This window comes from Netta rufina (genome assembly GCF_964035555.1).
Source record: "Netta rufina genome assembly, chromosome: 2".
NCBI lineage: Eukaryota > Metazoa > Chordata > Aves > Anseriformes > Anatidae > Netta > Netta rufina.
This window is the reverse complement of record NC_140124.1, coordinates 39954398-39976862: the sequence shown is the minus strand read 5'-3', so window position 1 is coordinate 39976862 and position 22465 is coordinate 39954398. Positions and strand designations below refer to the sequence as shown.

General features: G+C 41.5%; 1 protein-coding gene across 2 annotated transcripts in view; it reads right to left on the bottom strand.

Annotated features, from left to right (window-relative positions):
- LOC311206200 (ubiquitin-conjugating enzyme E2 E2) overlaps positions 1–16767 on the bottom strand; it is a 210248-nt gene extending 193481 nt beyond the window's left edge. For both annotated transcript variants that reach the window (XM_084281444.1, XM_084281445.1), the window contains exons 1-3: positions 16615–16767; positions 12645–12833; positions 4577–4627 (exon numbers count right to left, since the gene is read on the bottom strand). In XM_084281444.1, coding sequence (XP_084137570.1) covers positions 4577–4627; positions 12645–12820 — 227 coding nt within the window. In that variant the 5' untranslated portion in view covers positions 12821–12833; positions 16615–16767. The remainder of the gene's footprint in view (positions 1–4576; positions 4628–12644; positions 12834–16614) is intronic.
- Between the last annotated feature and the right edge of the window lie 5698 nt (positions 16768–22465).

Here is a 22465-nt window from a genome sequence, read left to right as displayed (position 1 = left end):
CAAAACCAAATCAAAAAACAGTAAGACATCTATTTGCTCACACTGTAAAGCAATGCAGGCATCCATGATTAAAATGGGTGTATGCACATGGGGAAAAAGGGAAGATCACCTTAAACAAGAGGTAAGGAAGAAGAATTGGGTATGCCAGGGTAGCATGACAGATAGTGACCATACCTGCTGCTCTAACCCCTTGCAATTCTATCACTCTGCATTGGGGAGTAATACTGACAAGTCCTTTCCCTCTGGTCTTCCTATGAAATCGTGCTAACATTTGTTTTCTGCTCCTGACACGTGCTATCTCCTTAGCTTTAAAGTACTATGAGGCAAGAGCTTAAACAAATGGCCCCAAGAGAAGAACTCAGATCGACGGGATTCATGTAATCCCTTAGAGTTGTGAAGATCATGGCCTCACCATTTTAACAAAAACAGAGCCAGAGCAATATTGAATAGGAATGTCAGCCTTAATGTAGTCATTAATAGCACAAGAGGCATCCATGAGGCACACTGACCTCTCCCCCTAAACCAAGTCAAATAATTTTCCCGCTCCACTTGACTCCTCTCTGCATCACCCCAAGAATTGCATTTTAGCAATCTTTTCAGTGTGATTGGCTTTCAGAACTGAAATACGAGGGTCAGATATGTTGGTTGTTTGTCAGTTTTGCAGACAGCATAAGAAGCAATGAATTAATGTAATGATTCCAAACGAATAGAAGAGATAAAGCTACATGCAGGGTGTTAAATTGATTATTTTGGAATGTGTATCAGTCAATTTGTCCACTATGCTACACAGCTGCTTAAAGTCTATTTCTGAGCCTCAAGCATCACCCATATTGCTACAGGGAAAAAGAAATAAAATGAATACACATAAAAGGAATTGCAGTAAATACACAGAAAAGAGGACAGTGACACCTATTGCAGAGGACATCAAAAGAAAACACAAAGAGGAAGATGGGGAACAACAATGACTTAATAGGAAAATTCTGAGCAGTTGCTCCAAATGTTGTCCACAGAGAGCTGCTATTTGCTTTATGCTGGCTCTCCTTGTTTCCAGCTGTTAAGTTCAGATTGAAAGAAGCTAAAAATACATGAAATGCTTTCCAGATATTATTTTCCCATGTAACCAATTGGTATTAGTTGCCACAGAGATGTTCTTTTGCCAGCAAGAAGGGAAATAGTATACTATGCTGACAATAGGTGTATTCTGAAATCTGCTGTCTTTGACAAGATGCTGTTCAAAATATAGGAAAGACTTAAAAGGCATTATTTTAGCTACAGGAATTCCCAACTAGTCCCATATTCCAGCAGTGCAACATATGAAAATGATACTGAAAGATTAGGGTTTTGTTTGTTTGTTTTATCACCTGTGAGAAAAGTTGTACTCTGTATTACTCTGAGGTAGGAGATGCACAACATTTTTAGCAATGAAGTTGTGGTGTTTCAGTGAGAAGAAAAAAAAAAAAAAAAAGAGCAGGCTGCAAAATCTCTACAATTTAGCTATATTGTTTCCTGACAAACTAAAATGTCACAATGCTGCTGACTTAAAATACAAACATACCTGGTTAGCATTCATGACTCTCCTTGACAGTAAATTAATCTCTGAACAAAAAAAAAAGGGGGGGACAGGGACATACCAGAAAACATCCAGTTCTTTCTCTAAAATGTGATGTATAACAGACTTTATTTTACATGCCTTCCTCTGAAAATAGCAATGATTACACCGCTCAACTCCCACACACCCCCTGACCTGACTTTCTGACACCTAGTACATTATATATTCTCAGTCCTGGGGAATGATCCAAAGATTGTCAATAGGACTCCTTTTATTGCCAGAACACAAACTACAGCATACAAAATACATTACCAAGCTAAACAGGCAACCCTGACTTCATCTAAGATTAAATCCTCTTTTAAAGAGGAATGTGATAGATTTGTCCTTTTTTGTTTGTTTGTTTTTAAATGAAATCTGAAATCCACAGCTTTCCATAGTTTTGGAAAAAGATGCTGCAAGTCGCAGCAGTGATAATCTGCCAACTACAAAGCACATGTGCAAGCAAGACTTCTTTTTTGTTTTTTGTCTTTCAGGCAAACAAGATTATATCTCCTATTCTTTTTGTGGGGATGAGGCGGGGGAAGTGTTAACATTGCAGCTGACGCAGAAGTGGAAGCTTCAACTCCCTTGGAGCTTGTATTGACTCTGTAGCCTACCATGCCATTAAGAGATGCTACTGTACTACAGAAATTGTTCCATTTTCTTTTTTTCTTCCCAGAAAGAGACAAACATGAAGGTTTGGTTTGCTGTAGTTAATTGAAAGTCTTGCAGCATATCTCACGATATTCCACCCAAGTTCCAATTCAGCTCAGTATCCTGAGTATCAAAAGTTCCTAAAAATCTGCTTAGATAGCATTTGTGAATTGTGACGTTTTCCTTCGTATCTGGTGACATTTAGTTTGGAGCTTTATCAGATTGCTATTGCCCAAGCATGATTTATTTTTATATATAAAATTCCCCACTGAAATAGAAAAGGACACATAGTGAAGGTTAGGCTGGAATAGCAACCATTTCAAGCAGCCTTAATTTGTAAGGAACTTATTTTTATGAAATGTAACTTCTTAACTGAAAAGATACCACCACTTATAACAATGACCTAACTTTTACTAAAAACAAAAAAGTATGTGTCAATACTTTAGGGTAAGAGATACTCTATTACAGCTTGGCTTTCTTCATTATGCTAAAGAACCACGTCTGGCTGATGTATTTATTTTGTAATGTTTAACTATAATAGAAAATAGATGAAGTTCAAATGAAAACACTGTTTAGACTGTGTCAACAGAGCATAAAACTAAATGAAGTAATTCTGAATCGACTACAAAACATATTTGTTAATAGTAAAGTTACTAATGGTTATCTATCAGGATCACAGCAGACACTAAGATAGATGCAATTTTTTGGTTTTGCAAAACAGCATCATGCAGTGCATTTCATTGCTATTTTATCATTAGTGTAAATAATTCAAAAACAAAGCAAAACAGGAAATCTGCAGCTAACTTTTTTTTTTTTTTAATTGCAAGTCACCAAAGGGCTTTCCACTAAAACCGCCAATGCTCAGTTTACATTTGCTAGCAAAAGAAAAGCAAACAACAGTATTTTGTATACTGAAACAACCGCTTTGTTACAAAGGGAAGGATTCAGAAAACTAGAACAAATGCTACTGCTGTAAAAACTAAGTCTTCTAGACTCAGTTCAAAGACATACACATTCTTCCACAACAGACTACAGTTTTATATTCATCTCAGCAAATCAATCTACTAATAGGCATCAGCCATCAACACGTAAGTAAAGGCCTGCCGTTTGAAACAGCTTTGAAGTGATTGGACTTGCACACAGTTGTAAGTATGACAGAACAGCTTAGTTATTAAAATGTTTCATCTAGCAAAGAACTGTTCATCCTAATTGACTGAAATACTCTTTGAATGCTATTATTGCAAGGATACTTTGCTATGCAGTGTTTTAGTACATAGCCACTTGACTTACATCTTGAGACCCAGCACAACCACATCAAATCTTGTTAGAATGTTTTCTCACACATGCATTTATCAAGAGACCAAAACAATAAAGTCAACTGTCATTTTTACTACCAGTTGCTTAGTTAATTCGATACTGAAATGTACTGGGATTCATTACAAAAGCTGCGTGCAATCAGACATTTCAATCAATCTTGCCTTTTGCCGCGCCTATACAACAAACGTAAGCGACCACATCAGCTGGAGTCAGCCGGCAGGACAGGATGGAGCTGCTCACCTGCTCCGTGCCTGACTGCTCGGTGCCAGCAGTACCACTGCATAGCTCCACCAAGCAGAGCTGAGCAGCCCTGGTGCATGCCCTGCATGGACCACATCTCAAGTTGATGGGCAAGAAGCCCCAGACATACATCTGAAAACAACCACACACCACCCCAGCTGCAAAGCAATGAGGTTTTCTAGGCCTGCCTCATTAATCCTCTCAAAGAAGATTTTAAAAATGCTTTAAGTAAATAACTCACAAAACTATTCTTTTTTTTTTAAAAGAAAAGCAGTAATTATTAGGAAGCATATGTGATGATAGCCTCCATTTCAGGAAGTTTTCACTATCATAATTGATCACCAGAAACACAGTCAGAAGATTAATAATAGTTTGCGCTTGTAGCATTTTTCCTTCTCCATTATATTCACAGTGTGTTAACAATTTGCAAGAAAAAGGAATCAAATACACCAGTAACTGCCACCAAAATTATATTTTACAGAAAAAAAAAAATGCTGTCAATTTAATACCTCCAATAAGTGATTATTTGATTTTTACCTTGTATCTATCAACACATCATACATTTCATTAGTTTTTACCATTACTTTTGTTACCAGGAAGTATGCCACATCAGTTCTTTGTATGTAGGCAAACACGTTATCTGTCATCTTTTATTCCCAAACTGCTCATTACCATAAAGGAGCGGATACAGTTACCCCAGTCCTCTATGTATTTTCCACAATTCCACATATTCCATTTCCATATTCCAAATTAAAAAAAAAATCCATGTGAACTTACCTACAGTTGGGAGGAGGGTCTAATGTAATTTCTGCAAGTTCTTTCTGAATTCTTGAGAGGGAGGAAAAAAAAAAAAAAAAAAAAAAAAGACATCAGGGCTTTATTTTTGCAAAATATTTCATTCAACTTCATAAGCATTTCTACAGCAATTAATAATAATAATTCTTAACATTTCTAATGGAAAGCTGATGCTATAAGTTTTCACGAAACTGCTTGAGATCAAGGTGCTAAAAAACAATTTATTTTTTTTTTTTTAAATGAGCACCCAAATATCAGATGAGTTATTCCATGCACAGCCATCTACAAAACCCTGCTTTTCCTACAGGTCAGGGTTCTCAGCTCTCATACACCTTACTTCTCCATCTACCCTCTGTCCATATGCCTCACAGCTCTCTGCCTGCTCTCCAGAATATTTAGCTTGATATCTCTTGTGCAGTTGAGTGTTCCCTTCTGTTTTTTTCCCTTCTGTCAGTACAATATTGTTGCCTGTCATCCTCACCCCTGCTCTGACATACAGAGCCTGGCCCAGCCTTCTCCATAGCCTCCTTGCAGGTGTCACGGGGCTGCTACGAAGCCCCCCTGCTGCTGAACATGCTCCGTTTCTTTGTACTAGGAAGCCCAAAACTGGAAAGGTTATTGCAGATGCAGCCTAATGAGCGGTGAGTAAAGGCGAGTGATTGATTCCCTCTACCTACTGACTGTGCTCCAGTTAACGCAGCCCAGGGTGCTGTTGAATTTCCTGAGTCCCCTGTCAACCCATCCTGCCTAGGTCCCTCCGAGCAGCAGCCCTACCCTCACCCATATCAACTGCTCCCCCAGTTCACCATCATCCCCTAACTAAGAACATGTGCTCGGCCACATCCTCCTGGCCACCAATACAGGCCTGAGGCTGGACTGGCCTAGTGCAGGCTGACACAGCGGTGCTCACTTGTTACTGGCACCCTGCTGGAGATCCTCTTCCAGTCACTGCAATGCAGTTCTTATGGATTTCTGGGTACTACAAGGCTTATATTACCATGCCAAGCCCTTGAATTCTTAATCTGCACCACATCTGGCGATATGGCTCCTTTTCTTTATACCAGCATCTCCATGCAAGTCAGTATCTCCCACTTTATAGAAATGCAAGCGTACATGGTAGGAGTTCACTGAGCTCCCAAAGAAGCTTGTAGGAGTTTACATTTGCCAAAGATTTGCCAGAGTGCCATATGCAGGACTGCCGTGGCCACTCTCCCTATGAACTATACCCCAAGGCCTTTTTTATAGGCTGCTATTTCTGGGCAAAAGCACAAACATTTAGAAGTAGAAGGAGGAAGGAAAAGAAAGACAGTATTCCCTCCATATTTTCTTCTCCCTTACTCCTGCTCAAGATTTCATGTACTATGGGAGCAGATTACTACTCCTTGTATTCCCCACACCAAGAAAGAAAACCTAAATGGTAACACCACTCAAATTCCTGAGATACATGTAGGTGCTCAAGCCACAACCAAAGATCTCAGGTCTGACATGAAGTACATACACATCCTGTTAGAAATGACTGCCACCCATCTTGCAAATAAATACAGGAGAAAAAAAAAAGTATCTCAAAATAAACATTCACATATACTGGCACATATAACATGGAAATGAGCACTTTACACTAATTCTCTACATAATGTCAAGATCCAAATACAATCTTACATGCTAAGGAGTCTCACAGCCACTATCAAAATTCCCCTTATGCCAGTATGTGTTGATTTTATGGCTGTAATGAATCAACAAACCAAAAGCAGTAGAGGAATTGGCCTGAACCAGAAAATCCAACTCTTTATCATTCACATTCTGAAATAATTAGGACATACATCGGTAAGATTGTTAGGTAGAAGTACTAATCTTTTAAACTATGTTGGCTGGTCTAATAAAAGATTAAAAACAGTATTTCAGACACATTATTAGCTTTTCTTCCAACCCCTGTCCACCCCAGCCCTACATACAAACACCAGTTACTCCTGTAGAGAGAAACAAATTCAACGCTTATTTGTTTATTCTATTCATTGAAATATTTGCATCTTCAGGAAGTAGAATTTTACCAATAAGTATCTTAAGTATCTTTTTTTTTTTCTTGTAAAGATACAAACAGAGGCTGCTTAATCAATATTTGCGGTAAGCCATTGTAGTAATACTGCAAGACCAACAACTTTTTTAGAAAGAAAAATCTGATTAGTCCAAGCACACCAAACATTTATGTTTCTTTTAAATCCAGTGACTTTTTAAACAATCCTAACAATTTACACCTTTTAAAAGAGAGAAGATCTTACAACTGTGGGAAATGCTGAAAATATTTCTTCTGTCTATGACATAGTTCTACCACGTTTTTGAAATTTATGCTGTCGCAAATTCAAAACAGAGAAAACTTAAATAGCATGAAACCTCCTTCAATTTCATGTTTTATGGGTTCCTTTGTTTTTTTGTGCCTTTTGGGAAGTTAGCAAGTGATGGTATTGAACTTCCACTGAGTCAGGGATGATTCCTTTGCTTTACATATAATAATAGGAGCAGTTAATATTTCATTGCATTACTACGAGCCCATGAGACATCAAGAATGGATTGGCAAGTGTAGCTTAAGCCCTAGATCAAAAACCTTCCAATCATCCTCCTAAATCCTAGTCCATTTCCCTTCAATTCTGCAAAGAAATGGGTACAGAGCTTTTCCTTTTTCTCCCTCTGCTCTAGCTTAACAAAAAAAAAAATCTAATTTCAAATGCCAAGAGCACTGAAATAATCCTAGATCAAGCTTTTCCCGTGATTCAGGAAGCAAGAACAAAACACCTTGCTGCTTCAAGCAATAAAAATTGATCAGATGATACTTTCTATTTTTGTTCAGAAGTCCTAATTGCTTTAGCAAGCATCTAAGATAAAGCGATGTTTCATTCATGATTATCATTATTACACAAACAAGCTGCAACATTAATATGATACTGTCCATCAACTACTCCTCAACAAGTACTCCATGCTTATTCTCCTCCTCTGTGGCATATCCAAACTGAAATTAATATATACACCTTACAATTCTTTTGTTGCAACTTTAATTTACCTTGCATTCATGCTGAGAGCACATTCATAAACAGTTTCTGTAGAGCGGCTGACATGCAATAGCTTGTTCACATGTCACGGCATTCAAAGTTACAATTAAATCACCAGATAACATCCCGGAGAGCCCTGCACTGACAGAGACCTCCGATGCGCAAGTTAGCCTTTGTCTGCATGAGTTATTCCACTGCTCTGGCACTTGTTTCATATCTCCATTGAGTTGTCTTCAGAATCTGGCATAGGAGAGGATGTGCCTCATTTCCTTTGCTGACCACAGAGGGTTCATCGCGAGAGCGTGTGGCCTCTGGCAACATGACATTTTTTGCAGGGTCCTCTCTGGCACTTCTTTCTTTGTGTTTTCTGGCTCAGTAAGTACAGTTATGTCGAGTTATGTCAGCGAGTGAAAAAAGGACTCTAAATTAAAATAATTATACATACACACACACTTTAGATTTAAATTAATGACATTCTGGTCTACTCTATATATCTGGGGGATAGGGGGAGGTGTGTATGTGAAGTCTCTCTGGTAATCAAAGCCCTGAGTTGTACACACAGGACATTTAATCTGCAATGTCAGATCTGATGCTCTTTGTTTGATCTTAAAAGAAGTCATTTGACCTCTGCCTGTCTCCCTCTCTCCATATAAATAAATATATTTATAAATATAAATTACTATTACTGTGTTTTCCTTTCACTTTACTAATGGGAAAGAACAAGCATACTTGCCTTCAAGAAACAGTGCAAAGGTTAATTTACCCCTAAATTCAGAAGCATGAGAGTACATTGTGGATTTCAGATATTATTAATTCTTACAGACATATATTTACTGCTGTTCCAAGCCTAGGGGGACTATCTGGTGTTTCCTTCTTGAAACAGTTAAAGTTCTCTAAACCTAAGGGAGAACTGAACATGTTAGAGGATTCCCTGATATAATTCATGGAAGCAGCAGCAAGAAAGGACTAATAACAATTGCCTATTTTACCACATCTACTTTTCTAAAATGCATACCTCTTTATGCATAAAAGTTATGTGAACGAATGCACCATACTGAAGAATGTGTTATGAAGAAATGCAACCACTAGTATAAATTTCAATCTTACAGGAACTGTGACTGAGCATGAAATTTATACAAAGATGGTTAGATTCATGATGAAGGAAGAGAAATACTCATTCTTTCATATTAGATGCATATGTAAATAACAAGGATATTTCATATAAGAAAAAGCACTCCATTTTTCCACCATATTCAACATGCTAAATATAATTCCTTAAATAATTCCTATAATCCCTAATAATTCCTATAATCCCTTAAAACAGTGCTGTGATAAACTTCACTTAGGACAAAAAAAAGGGTGAAAAAAACCAGCTCATTTTAATTTGATTTCTAATCAAGTTTAATGCATTACCTAGCTGCTATTTCTATGTAACAAGAAAAGCCTACAACTAAAGTTTTAGAGTTCACAATTCATTGTAAGCACAGATATTTATAAAAAGAAATCCAAGACTGGACACTAAGGTTGACAGATTTTCAACTATCAACTTCAGGAGCCAAGCAAAACAATACATTTATTTGTTGAGCTACTGTGTCAGCCAAGAATGGTTACACTTCTCTCAATCCAAAGGTCAGGCTAAGATTTGCTGCTTAAGAGGTAACAAGATGCCTGCTGTTTTCAAGGACAGCAATTCAATTCCGTGTCTGAACTGTAATTGTGATATGCAGTGAGTTTCTCAATCTTGACATGTTAGGTAAGAAAGGTTGCTATTTAGGGTGATGCCCTCTGGGTGAGGAAAATTGAAGGACCAGCACACTGTACGACATATGCTGTAAGCTATTACACCTGTATAGCAGCTAGCCTTAAAACTATTAACAGAGAAGGGCAGCTTGTGATGGCATTCTGCCTTCTTGATGCCATCTATGGTGATGCTAACAGAAGAAAAACAAAATTGCTGTGACTTAAATACAAATTCGAGCAGTCTCATATATCCTTCATAATAAAATCATTTTGGAAAGCATTAAATTGCTGGTGTAGTACACTCCTGTGCAAGACAAGGTAGCAGCCTATGTTTACACAGCGAAAGAAAGAGCACTACTAAATCTTGACTTATATAAAGTCAATACTACTGGAAATTCTTTGAAAGTAAATCTAATTGACTACATAAACATTCAAATAAAAAGCAGAACAGAATTATTCCAACTACAAATGCAGAAATCTTAATTCTAATCCTACATACACTAGGTAGCATAATGTAATCCAAAACTACTGTGACTACAATTCCATATGCATGCAAAAGCTCTTCAAGTGTGAAAACGTGGCTTCCAAATTCAGGTTAGAACCAAGCCTGTAGTCTGCAAATTAAAGCCCAAAGAAAGATTTTCTCTTAACTTGCTAGCACTCTGTTCTAAATAGAAATTAAGTAATTTTGACAAAAGCCTTAACTATTGTATGCTATTGTATGCTATGTATTGTATTTGGGGTTTTTACTGATTTCAGCAGGGTTGACACTTAACTACGTGAAGATTATTGTCACCTTAGTGTAATGCCATACAAAACCATACATGTAGTTAACAAAGCCAATGAAGGAAAATGCTGCTAAGTTTATATGGAGTCTTGTTTCCCCACTAGGAGAGCTGAATTACTGCAATTTGTTTTAATTTTTAAGAAATCACCTTTTTTAAACCTGGCCAAAAACAACATTCCAATTGAAGGAATGTAACCTTATTTCCACAATATTGTTCATTTCTAATGAATAAAAATGAGTGGTATAGAAACTGTCCATATAAAACATCCACATAGGCATAGAATCCTCAATATGTGATAATATATTTTTCCTTCCTTGATGTTACTCCCTTCTTCTTCATCTCTAATTTCTGATTTTCCTTTCTTCAGGCTTTAGTGATTTTAATTAAAAACCAAACAACAACAACAAAAACAGCAAGTAACACGAAAGCCTGACCAGATTAAGAATGTTTAAGGAAAGGTTGTTGTTATTCCAACACACTCACAAACTACTGAATACTACAAAAAAATAAAAATAATAAAAAAATCAGCTATACAACTATTAAAAAAAACACAAACCACTATACTACTATAAAGACTACATTGCTGGGATTTGTACACAGCACTATGACAACCAGCGCTCCTAAAAATACATTTTTTTTCAAAAGTATTATTTATTATATCCTTTTCTATAGAACTCTCATATTTATAAAAATCATCACAGCTTTTAAAATGCAGAATCAAAGGCTTTTCTTCAATATTAGTAAACATGTGAAACTTGCTTTAGAGCCTAACTGGCAAACATACTGATGTCAGCAGCTGGCATAATTAGTTTCAGCAGAACCATAAGCAGATATGATTAAACTTTAAAAGGTTTAAGTAATTTTATCACTGTGAAATGCGTGTTGATAAAAGCTCTAAGCTTTGAAGATACAAAGCTAAGATTAATAGACCAATTTCTGACATATCGTTATTAATTTTTTAATAGGATAGTGTCCACAGGCCCTTGTCAGAATTGCGGCACCATCACATTAGGCATTGTACAAAGTTCAGAATACAGGGACTTTTTACTAAAGATGTTAAAAACTGGATTTTATGACCCTAAAAATCCTGTCTAGTCTAATATTCTTAATATTGTGAAATAACAATAGCAGGAAGCAGACAAAAGAGAAGAAGCCCAGAAATGATAACGACTATGAGGATTAACTACATGAATAACATCGCACTTTGAAGTGAAAGTTGTTTCGTTTTGGTTTTCTTTAGTCACAAAAAGAAACATTGCCAGCTATCCCACAATCAACATGACTAGGTAATCTCTGAACAGCATCATAGTAGGAATGGGTCTCAAGAAAGCATCTCACAGGGGAAAAAAAAAAAAAAAAAAAAAAAAAAAAAAAAAGAGGCCTCACAGAGGCTAGCTATAAGGCAGGTACCTGTGGTAGGAGAGCAGCAGGAGAAAATGCATTTTCCACTACACCAGAAAGACAGAAGAGTTCAGGACAGAGAAGTAAGCAAATGGTAAGGGCCAGACTAAGCCAAGACACAGGCTTGAATCTTGATGAGATGTAGACACATGCTCATACATCGGCATTTATGGCCTCTTCCTACGAGCATGTGTTATAAATTACAGTGACAGGGCCTTGATGCTTCTCCTTTACATGTGGCACAACTCCAATGTTTTTTCTTGCAGTTTACACTGCCTTAAATTAGTGAAAAACAGGATCTGGGAATTCTGCATCAGGACACAGTCTGTAGAATTGGTCTCACCAGATTCTTTTAGAAGCGTTTAGCTATGATCACTACACTCCAATTTGAATTCTGCTGCCTGGACTAACACCCGTACGCGTACTGATGGAGCAACACTAAACTGTAAGTTCCCTCTGGCTGGTCCAAGCATGACAGTCATTATCTGGGAATTGACATGATAGTTTAGAATAATTTAAATAGCTATTTCACAAATCCACCTTTCAAGCAGAAAAGAGACGGAAAAGCAATGGGTATTAAAACAGACCACAGTTTAAAGTAATGAAACCAACATGCATTTGTTGTTCACTCAAATATCTCTGACCTGACCATCTGGGAAAAGGAAACGCAGTACTTTACAGCAATAGGTATTACGGTAGTCCTAACATGCTGAGTTACTGAACTGTCTGAAATGTTTATGGTTAATTAACTGTAAGTTACACTGACAAGTTTCAACATCAGTCATACATACATATACAGAGATATATTTTATAAGGCTACAAAACTGTCTGAGTTTTACTAGCAATAAAAAAATGTCAGCTTTTATCATGCAAGCTACTATTAAAACCATGTGAAAGAGCCAATCTGTCAAAGAAAGGAAAAAAAATATACAGGTCTCATTATCGTGACCAGTCTCAAAAGACTATTACACTGACACAATAATGTTATAATAAAACAATAAGAGAATGAATATACTGAACCTCTACATACATAGATGGCCAGCTAAAAAATGAGAAAGGTAGAGAAACAGAATGCTGTACCTTTTAGCACTAGTTGACAGTTTAGCAGCTGTTTTGCTTGATATTTTGCCCTCTTTTTTCTTGGGTTGAACTTGCTCCCTTTCTTGTTCCTGCTGAACACCTTCACGTTGATCTCCATCAGAGCTGCCTCCACTAGTGCTTGGACTATCATCAACTCTCTGCCCCTCCGTAGACATGGCAGATGCTGCACTAAAAAAAAACACAAATAACAAAAGTTAGCTTTTTCAGAAGAAGCTGTCCAACAATATTTCTCGCACCCCTTGAGGAAATAGTGCACAAGATTTAGGTCTTCATATAGAAATGCGTGCATTTTAGTACTAAGATTACTGAGGTACTGTAGAGTTTTGCCATAAAAATCCTAACAATAATTCAGGAGTTGGTCATTTTAAGTCCCATAACAAATTAATAACAAGCCCATCCTCTCTATATATGAAAGTCATAAGTTATTGTAGTTAAGTAGGAAACATGATTGTGCAAGTATAATACCATTTGTGTAAATGAGATTTTCCAACCCCTCGGCTGTATCATAAGTTAACTTTCTCATCACCACGCCACCAGTCCATAGCCAGCACAGTTGTTAAAAACCAAGAACTATGACTATCTTAAGACTCTTTGCTATCCCATATGAAATAAACCTGTGGGCTCTTTCCAAGTCTATAATGTGGGTTTCCACATTACAAAATCCACATCTTGGCATGCTTGATGGAAACATTCACAGAACCAAAAGGCACTAACACAGATCTGTTTGTGTTTACTGCAACGGTACGCTGCTAGAGTGTAAGCACGCTGGTAGGGGATGCAAGAAGTTTTTTCTGACAAATTCTGTTCAAGCGGCATGAGACAACAAAGCTGTCAGGGAATACAAGCTACAAGAAATCTCGGTATATTTCCAGAAGTCAAGTTAACACTTTATTTGCACGCTTCTGATACTAGTTAGCTATTTTCATTTCTTCCTTCATTTTAAATAGTCTAACAATATGCCAACAGATGAGGAATTACAAGCCCACTGTTACAGCTGTCATGACTCTTCAAACTGCTCTAATGAAGGGCAGATGTCCATGAAAAACTCCTAGTAAATTAGCATATGTGGTGGCAATGACTGTTAGAAATTTTCACACAAAAAAAAAAAAAAAAAAAGAAAACACACACAGTCCTTCCTTTAAGGCCACATCCACAGCTTATAGATGTATTTTATCTATCTTCCTCTGTTACAAATGAGCCACCTTGAAAGCACACAGGCCCAAACGTTACTCGCTTACACCCACGCAATCCCCATGTATCTGGGTGGTTTTTCTGATCAAATCTGTCTGAATCAGGAGGTTGCTCTTTCATACACAAAGAGCTTTAAATTGCTGTGAACTTCGACTTGCTTTTCCTTTTACCTATGTACAGACACCATCACAATTAAGAACATAACCATTCACCTTGACGATTATATGTTTTAATATGCTCTCCAGGGAGAATAAAAAGATTGCAGGCTCAGACTCAGCCACTCTCGCTCAGTGGATTAAACAAAGTTTGTCTCGCTGCACTTATTTATGGAAAGAGGCAGCAAAGGAAAAGTAACATCGATGCCAACAGGGTTATGTTAAAAAGGGCACTTTTTTTAAAAAGGCCTAAGTGTTACAGATGCATGTAACAAAATAAATTTGCTCCTGTCCTGCAGAAGCCTTGCCAAAGTCTGATGCTATCAACCAGCACATGGCGTGGAGGGGAAGAACTAATCTTTTCAGGCATTATTCACACAGCTCAATCCAACTAGCTTCAGGAGGAATTAAGGGTTTTTTGGTCTAATTGATGAAGCTAAACAGAAAGGAAAGCCTGAACGTCTGAAACATTCAAAATGTTTAGACGCTAGTGATGGGTATTGTACAAGCTTTCCCCTCATCAGCTTACGCTACATTTGGATTTCATTTTTTGAAATAATATTTTTGAAGTTTATTTTCATGTATTAATTTTTAATAAAAACACAACAGCCAGCCTGCTGCATGAGATAACTGAAATAATGGCGGGTTTGATTCCTAACACGAAAATTAAAAAATTGTTCATTCTTAGCAGAACAAGTTTCCATATGGTACAGCTATGACATATTAATGCAATTCACGTATGTACACAGGTTAATGTCTAGATATTTAGATCCTGCTTGTCAGATGTTAAGATAAAAGAAACAGAAGATTTAGAGGTAATAAAACACAGAAGTACCTTACTCTGACGAGTCAAGATACGCACTTAATATCTATAATGCAATTTCAATAGTAGATACCAGTCTTCTACATATAGCTAAAACACAATCTGGTCTCTTTTAATAAAGCTTTTGATGGCCTTCATTTACTTTAGATTTTAGTTCTGATCTTTGCTTAATACGTCTAATTTTAAAGAGAAAATTCCCTCCACGACGTACATATGCTTTAACACTGCAGGCCAGAAAGTTAAAAGCATTTTTAATGAAGCCTATATGCATAGGACATCTGCTGCGAATAATCTCGGCTATAAATATTACTATTATCCCAAAACAACTGTATCACTTCATAAGTTCAGGTTACTATCCAGCAGACAAACACTGTAACAGTAGCCCAGAGCATATAATTACTGTAACATGTAATGCCAGCATTTACAGCAAGAAAATGCTTAAATCTGTCACTCGATGTCTGGCTAGTTTCTTATTCCCTCCACCCCCTTCTCCTCTCTCTGTTCCCCTTTCCTGACACCCAGACAACTCTGGCCGTGCCCTCTCCTCCCGATATCTGCAGTTTTAGCAATAACGCACAGCTCCAGGGATGCTCAGCAAAGTGCCTTTTAAAGGGCCCCAAGTCAGAAACCTCAAACGCGGTCATACTGAAGAGACAAACGCAGGTACGAACAAGAAAATTGGGGGGGGATAAATAAATCAAGCGAGCAACGAGGGCATCAGGAAAACATTTCACTGCCATGAAGCCAGGCGGAGAAATGTGAGGCGCTGCCTGAAGCCGTGGAGTAGGGGTAGGGGGCGAGGGGCTACGGGGTGCCGGGAGGGGCTGCGGGGATCGGGACCCCCCGGACCCCCCCCCCCCAAATCCCAGGGGCGGGCGGAGGGGGCTGCGAGGTCAGCACCCCGCGGGATGATTCAGCACAGCCGGGGGTTACAAGCGCTGCCTCGACGGCAAATCGCGAGCCGTGGGGGTCCCAAGGAGCCGGCCCCTGTCATATTTAGCCGCGGGGACCGTCCCTTCCCTGCCCTGCCGGGCAAGCAGAGGGAAAAGAGCCGGAGGGCAAGGAAAGGTCCCGCGGGCGGCCGAGCTGGCGATGCTGCCTTCCCAAGGCGCCCCTAATTTTCTAGGAGCGGAGACAAATTGGGCACTCCGGGGTCCGCGGCGAGCAGCAGCAGCAGCCGCCTTCCTCCATCTCCAGTAGGAAGCGCAAAGGAGCGGGGGGGGAGCGCGGGGGCAACCCGGCCCCGCGCCGCCCCCCCCCCCCCCTTCCCCCCCGGGCCCCGTACACGCGTGGGGGGGACACCCCCGGTGCTCCCCGCACCTCTGCCGGGGCAGGGCAGGGAGAGGAGCGGGGGGGAGGAGGAGGAGGAGACTGCGAGAGGAAGGCGGCGGGGGCACGGGAGGGGGTTGGGCGAACGGGGCTCCTTGGGGGGGTAAGAGGGGGAAGGGAGGAGAGGGGGGGACTTGGGGGGTTAGAGAGGGGTGTCGGGGGGCAGCGGGGCCAGGGGAGAGTTGTTGGAGGGGGTGCGAGGGGGGGGGCGGGGAGCGATGGAGGCTGGAGCCAGGGGATGGATGGGGCCGGATGGGGGGGACAGCGCTGGGAAAGGGGGTGACAGGGAAGGGGGCAGCGCTCGGGGGGTGCAAGGAAAAGGGGAGATGGGGGATGAAGGTGGGGACCGAGGGTCGCCAGTAAACGGATGAGGAGGGGAGGGGAGAGTTGGGGGGGGTGGGGGAAGGATGAGGGGGGAGCAGGACCGGGGCGGGATGGGGGGGGCTGCTACCTGCGGGCGAGCGCGGGTCGCTCTCGCTGCTGCGGGGCTGCGGGACGATCCGTGGCCGGGCGAGGGGCTGGGAAGGGGGCAGCGGCCGGTCACTGAGTCATGAGCCCGCTCTGCCCTGCCCTGCCCTACCCCGGCTGCCCGCCGCTCGCCTCCCTTTCTTCTCTCTGTCCCCCCTCCCGGAGCCGCGGCGGCGGCGGCCGCTGTTGTGCTGCTGCTGCTGCTGCTGCTCCCGCCGCCGCTCCTGCCCCCGCTGCCCGGAGAGAAGTGAAGCCGCCGCCGCCGAGGACGCGCGCGCGCGCGCCCCCGACGCCGACGCCTCCGCCGCGCGCGCTCCCGAGAGCTCTCTCCCTCTCCCTCTCCCTCTCTCTCTCTCCGCCCCCCTCCCTCCGCGTGGGGGGGTGGGGGGGGAGGGAGCGAGGGAGGCAGGGAGCGCGCGCGCGCGCCCCCGCCAGCCAATTAGCCCGGGCGCTCAAGGGAGGGGCGCGCGGGAGCGCGCTTTGGGATAGGGGGTGGGGGAAGGGGGTGCGCGCTCCCGCTGGGGCGGGGGAAGGGGAAAGGGAAAGGGAAAGGGGGGGGGGGGGGGGGGGGGGAAGAGCCGTCCGCGGGAGCGCGCGTTAAAGGGAAGCCCGGGGCTGGGGCGGGGTCAGCGGGGACGGGGAGGAAGGAGCCGGGGGGGGCCGGGGGAGCAGGGTCAGCACGGCTCGGCCACGGGGCAGGGGGGGGCGGCATCCGCGGGGCCAACTTTGTTCGCCCATCTTTCCCCTTTGTCCGCCCCCGGCCCCCCCAGCGGCGGCCCTTCCTCCGCGGGACCCCCCCATGGTGCCCGAGCCCCCCGCGGGGCCGGGCCCGGGGCTCCCAAGGGGGCTGCGGGGATCTGGGGGCGGCGGCCAGGTGAGGGGAGGTCGGGGCAGAGCTCGCCGCCTGCCCCCCGAGCGGCTCTCCCGGGGCATGCAGAGCCCCCGGGGCTGTCAGGGAGCCGGCTCCGCTGGCCTAGCCGAGGGAGAGCCTTGGGCCGCCGCCGCTGCTTCGCTCCGGGCATAGCGAGCGAGCGGAGCTCACCTGTGCTCTGTCAACTTTTACTTCATCGAGACCTGTGTCGGCCAACACGCCGGCCACGGGTGGAGGAGTCAAAATATTTCCCCCTTTTTGACGGCGAAAGGGAGTTTACGAACGCCTTCTTGCCATCCCGCATGCAAAAGGAAAAAGTTTCTCCCTGCTTGAGCTGCAGGGCATTATACTTTTTCTGACTCATGGTTACGGTGTAGGTGGAGTCCGGGCTCCCAAACATACAGAAATTGAGAACTTGAAGCGCTGCCGAGATGTTTAAGGATTAGGAGCTTTACTGGCACCCGGCTCTCATGCTATATCCGGACAGCAGAAGTGATTTTTGCAGTTTCTCTGTACATAAAATTAATCTTGCTCTTTGTTGATAAATTGTTTTGAAATAACTTGCTTTATTGTCTCTTCCTGTTTCATTGTTAAATAATCCCAGTGACGTTTTCACCTAAACTTAAAAACGCCGCAGTCAGCTCGTTCTACCCATTTCATGTGCATTTACAGTATATTTCCCTGCTTCTAATGAGCCCCTAATGTCATCGAGGTGGGTTTCCATCAGTGGACATGTGTTGACTTCTACAAGCCCTAATAACTAAGTACTCAACAGAATACAATGCATAAAAATATTTTAAACAATGCAGATCTTCTGCAAGCAGTGCTTCTTATCATGCTGGAAGGCTGCTGGCTGCATTGCATGCTCTTGACATCACGGTTCCCTTTTCTAAAATCATTTAAAGCGTGCCTTTTTCTTTCAGGCACTCCAAAACAGACCTCCTGAAAGCCATCCAGGAAGCTATGAAATACACTTCTCAATGAGTCTCCAGCCACATTTCCTTAATATCGCTTAAAGATACCTTAAAGGAGGCATACATTTGCCTGTTAGAATACCCCTCCTATTGAAACTTCTCAGCCCGTGTCAGGACTTCACTTCGGTGACAGTTCGGTGTGCTTCATTATCTCTCTTCTTTTCTGCTAGAATCCACAGGAAGCACAGAGGGAGGAGAGCCGTGAATAGCCTAATTCAGACAGGGGCAGGATGGGGCCAGACCATGTCCCAGAATCTGGGTCACAAATTCCCCGTGCCAAAAAAATCAAGGGAGTGCTGAAGTGTTCCAGCACCAAATGAAGGGTTTGAGTCATTGAGAGTCAGGCCCTGATTTTTCTTTTGGTGCATAACCTCTGGCCCAAAGCCCTAGACGGTAGCTTAAATTAAGGGCAACCAAACGAGGGAGAAGGCTTGTCCTGCTTCATGACCAGGACATGCATGCTGAGGTGTGCTGTGTGATTTTAGAAATGAAGGTTTTGAAGGAGCCCTGCCTACGCAGTGGTAAAGTGAAGAGGGCAGGGTAGTAAACAGATCCCATATTTATCGTTTTGACCTTTTGAAATAATGCATTTGGCCCTCAGATGTTAAAGGTTGTACCACGCTGTGTTATTTAAAATTCTCTGGAAGGGGCTGTTGTCAGTTTAGATCACACAAGGTGAAATCCTGGCCCTCTTGAAGTTGGATGCAATACTCCAGTGTTTCACCCATGCTGGAGGGTTACACTTTTTTTTTTTTTTTTTTTTCCCCTTGCTCAGCTTTGTGTGGTTTCTAGCAGCTGACACTATTTACAATACTGGACACATCCAAACCAACCTTTACTCACGCAGAAGCTTACAGCTTCCTCAGAGAAGCACACCAGGGTTCAGCTCACCCGGCACAGATAGTCACGCTGTCAGACCGTTACAGCTAAGGACACTTTTGTTAAGGCCTCTTGATTTAGAGTGTCTGCTATGAGGACAGATACATCAATCAAAATTCATGAAGTTGGAGAAACCTGAGCCAAGTTTCCATTTAAGAGTGTTTAATTTGAGGATGTATTGGATCAATTTAGATTTTTAGACATATTTAGCTGTACTGAGATCTCATCTCTGGCAAGTTTCACCCATCTTTATTCAGTTAAAAAAACATGGAAATTAAATGATGAATTATTGTTAGATGTCAAATTAAGAAATAGAAAAATGCAACTTTGAGGTTTCGTCTGCATTTATGAATTATTGTCCATTCACATTTAAAATGGGAAATCCTTTTAATAGTGCTATTTAAGCTGGTAAATGTACATCATGATCAAGTTATAACTGGTAAAAAAATTGTGTGCTTGGCCAATGAAATTGAAGGGATTTTTTTTTTCTTTTTTCTTTTTTGAGTTAGAGAAAGACCAGGAAGTATCTCAACTCTGATAGTGCTGAAAATATAACAGCACCTCTCAGCATCTGACTTTCAAAACTTTAATGTTTTATATTAAAGAGTGAGATTGAAGGTATTCAATTATCCATGGAGTGTCCTGTTGTTCTGTCAGTTTCTTTCAGCCAAATCATGATGAGCTAGATCATTTCATCCATCTGAACCATTGTCAGCAGAGGATTGGAGCAATGAGGATGACAGTGCCTTTTTCATTCTTTACCTTATTTCACTGTCAGCTCTGCAGGAGCTATCCCAGCTTGTGTCACCCTCTCCCTATTTCTTCCCTGCTGCTTAATGTATTTGATGCATCTTGGGCCCCACAGCAGATAGTGGGCAGCTTTCTGCAGCAGGCCATCCTTCCTGCCCTTCATCCTGAGTTGAGGGGGAAATACAGAATGGCATGTCTTTACAGTAGCTTTATGCAGTTAAGGGATTTCTCTTCCATAGCTGGCTTTCTTTGTCCTATTGTGATGGCACAAAGCCACAAGGACAGTCCAGAGGACCTGGCCTGTTCTCTGTTCTTTTTACTCTCCCTGATAATTTTTCCTCCTATTTGTAGTTAGCTTATTTTCACAGCGCATCTTTTTTTTTTTAATTTTTTTTTTTCTATGATCCTGCTTTGCTTTTGTCACTACTTGGCCAAATGCCACACCGTATGTTGGTAAATGTAAACTGTAATTCAGAGTTACCCTGATCTCCGAAGCCTTCTGAAGCTGTGTCTGAAGAAATAGTGTTTGAGTGATTCAGAGATGGGGATTCTTCATGTTCATTTTGTTTTACAGCTATCTTCATGTAGAATGAAGTGGAGTAGCAAGGACAGATTTTTGGAAGGTATCTGCAGCAGAAATTTTATTAGATTTTTCAGTTAATTGCATATGTCCTCATCCTTGAAAAAATGACACCCTGTGTCATAGAAAACATGATTGAATCCTGAACACCAGGTAAGCCTATTATTCATATACTGCCTTGACAGAAATCTGTTTAAAGTATTTTCATGGCATTCTGAAGTAAAACGATTGTGTGGGCACAGAGACAAGTTATTACTAGCCTTCTTTATTTGCTCTACAATAGTGTAAACTCACAAATTATTAGAATTTATTCACCTTAATCTTTTCAAGCCATTAAATATGAAAAGAGTTGTAAGTTGTGATGCAAACAATTTAAGATCTCTTTCACTCCGTGTTCACCTAAAAAAAAAAAAAGAATTTGCAGCTCCTCCTCCTCCCCTTTGCTCAGAAGCTGAACAGCTCCCACTGTCATTCAGCTGGAACCAGAAGAAACAACTGGGACAATAACCATGCAGCATCAGAGATCCTCATGGCTCTCAGGTGCATCACTATCCAGGATTGTAAAGAATAAAGTTAAAACATATTAGGGATAGGGGGGAAGGAGATGTACTAACTTGCTTCCATGTCCTTATTGAAAGTCTGGATTTTTCTTTAAGACAGGGCATAAATCACTGCTTAGTGTCCAGAATGGAAGTTTGTGCTCGTTTAGTGCCCAATTTATAGATAATTGCACAGGATAATTCTCTGATAGTTTCTAGACAGAAGTTGTTAACAACTGATTCCTAGACTAAGCCACTGCTTTAAAAATCTCATCTTGTACGTACTGAAGGGAAAAATCTTTATTTCCAAAGCTATTGTAATGCAGTGACCTGTAACTGGAAAAATTCCCCACATTGCCCATGTTAATTCATCACCATATGGGGGACAGAATGTTGAAAAGTGATGATAGGTTAGAAAAGAAAATTGTGGGTTTTTTTTAGGTGTTATTTCTGCACCCTCTTCAGCGCCTCCACATTCCTCTTATTTCCTTTTGGTTTCATAGCATCTTAATTCACAGGATCAGAAGCTGCTTATCTGGTTAAAAATGGGTAAAATCTCTTGTGGTTCTGTAGGGAAAGTTACATCTTTACACAGAAAGAGAAGCCGTGGGCACTCCTGTTCCCTTTCAATAAAGTTAAGGTTCCAGGAGAATGTGGGCTAATATCCTCTATGGTTAATGCATGATTAATACATGCTTAAGGAGTAGGCTAGCGCAGTCACCACGGCAAACGAAACTCCATATAGCAAGCTCGTTCAATCCTTTCAATATGATTGACCAAATGTATTTCAGAAACCCAAGGGACCACAATCAGTCTGAAGCAGATTGTCTGCCTTGTACAGAGTGGAAATTACCCACATGTTCTCTGCAGGGGATTCCCCCACTGAAATGGAAGTCCCCTGCAGCAGTAAGTCAGACTAGTCATGTTTTGCACTTCTTTCCTAAAGATCCTGGCCAGACAGCCTGCTTTGGGCTGTACTTGGAAGGAATAAAAGGGAATGTCAGCAGTATGATGAGCCTAAATCATCCCTTCTGGTTTATGGCACCTTATACACAACTAATGCCAATAAACTAGCTAACCAGTGGCTAAGTACAAGGAAAAATGGAGGAAGAAAGAAGTATCTTTTGTCTCATCCTCAGTGGTTACAATTGCAGGGAGTAAAAGATCGATTTTGCCTATAGGCAGATAGATCCTGACAAACTTCTGTCTGCTCTTCCGTAAGCTTCTCCTGCAGACCATCA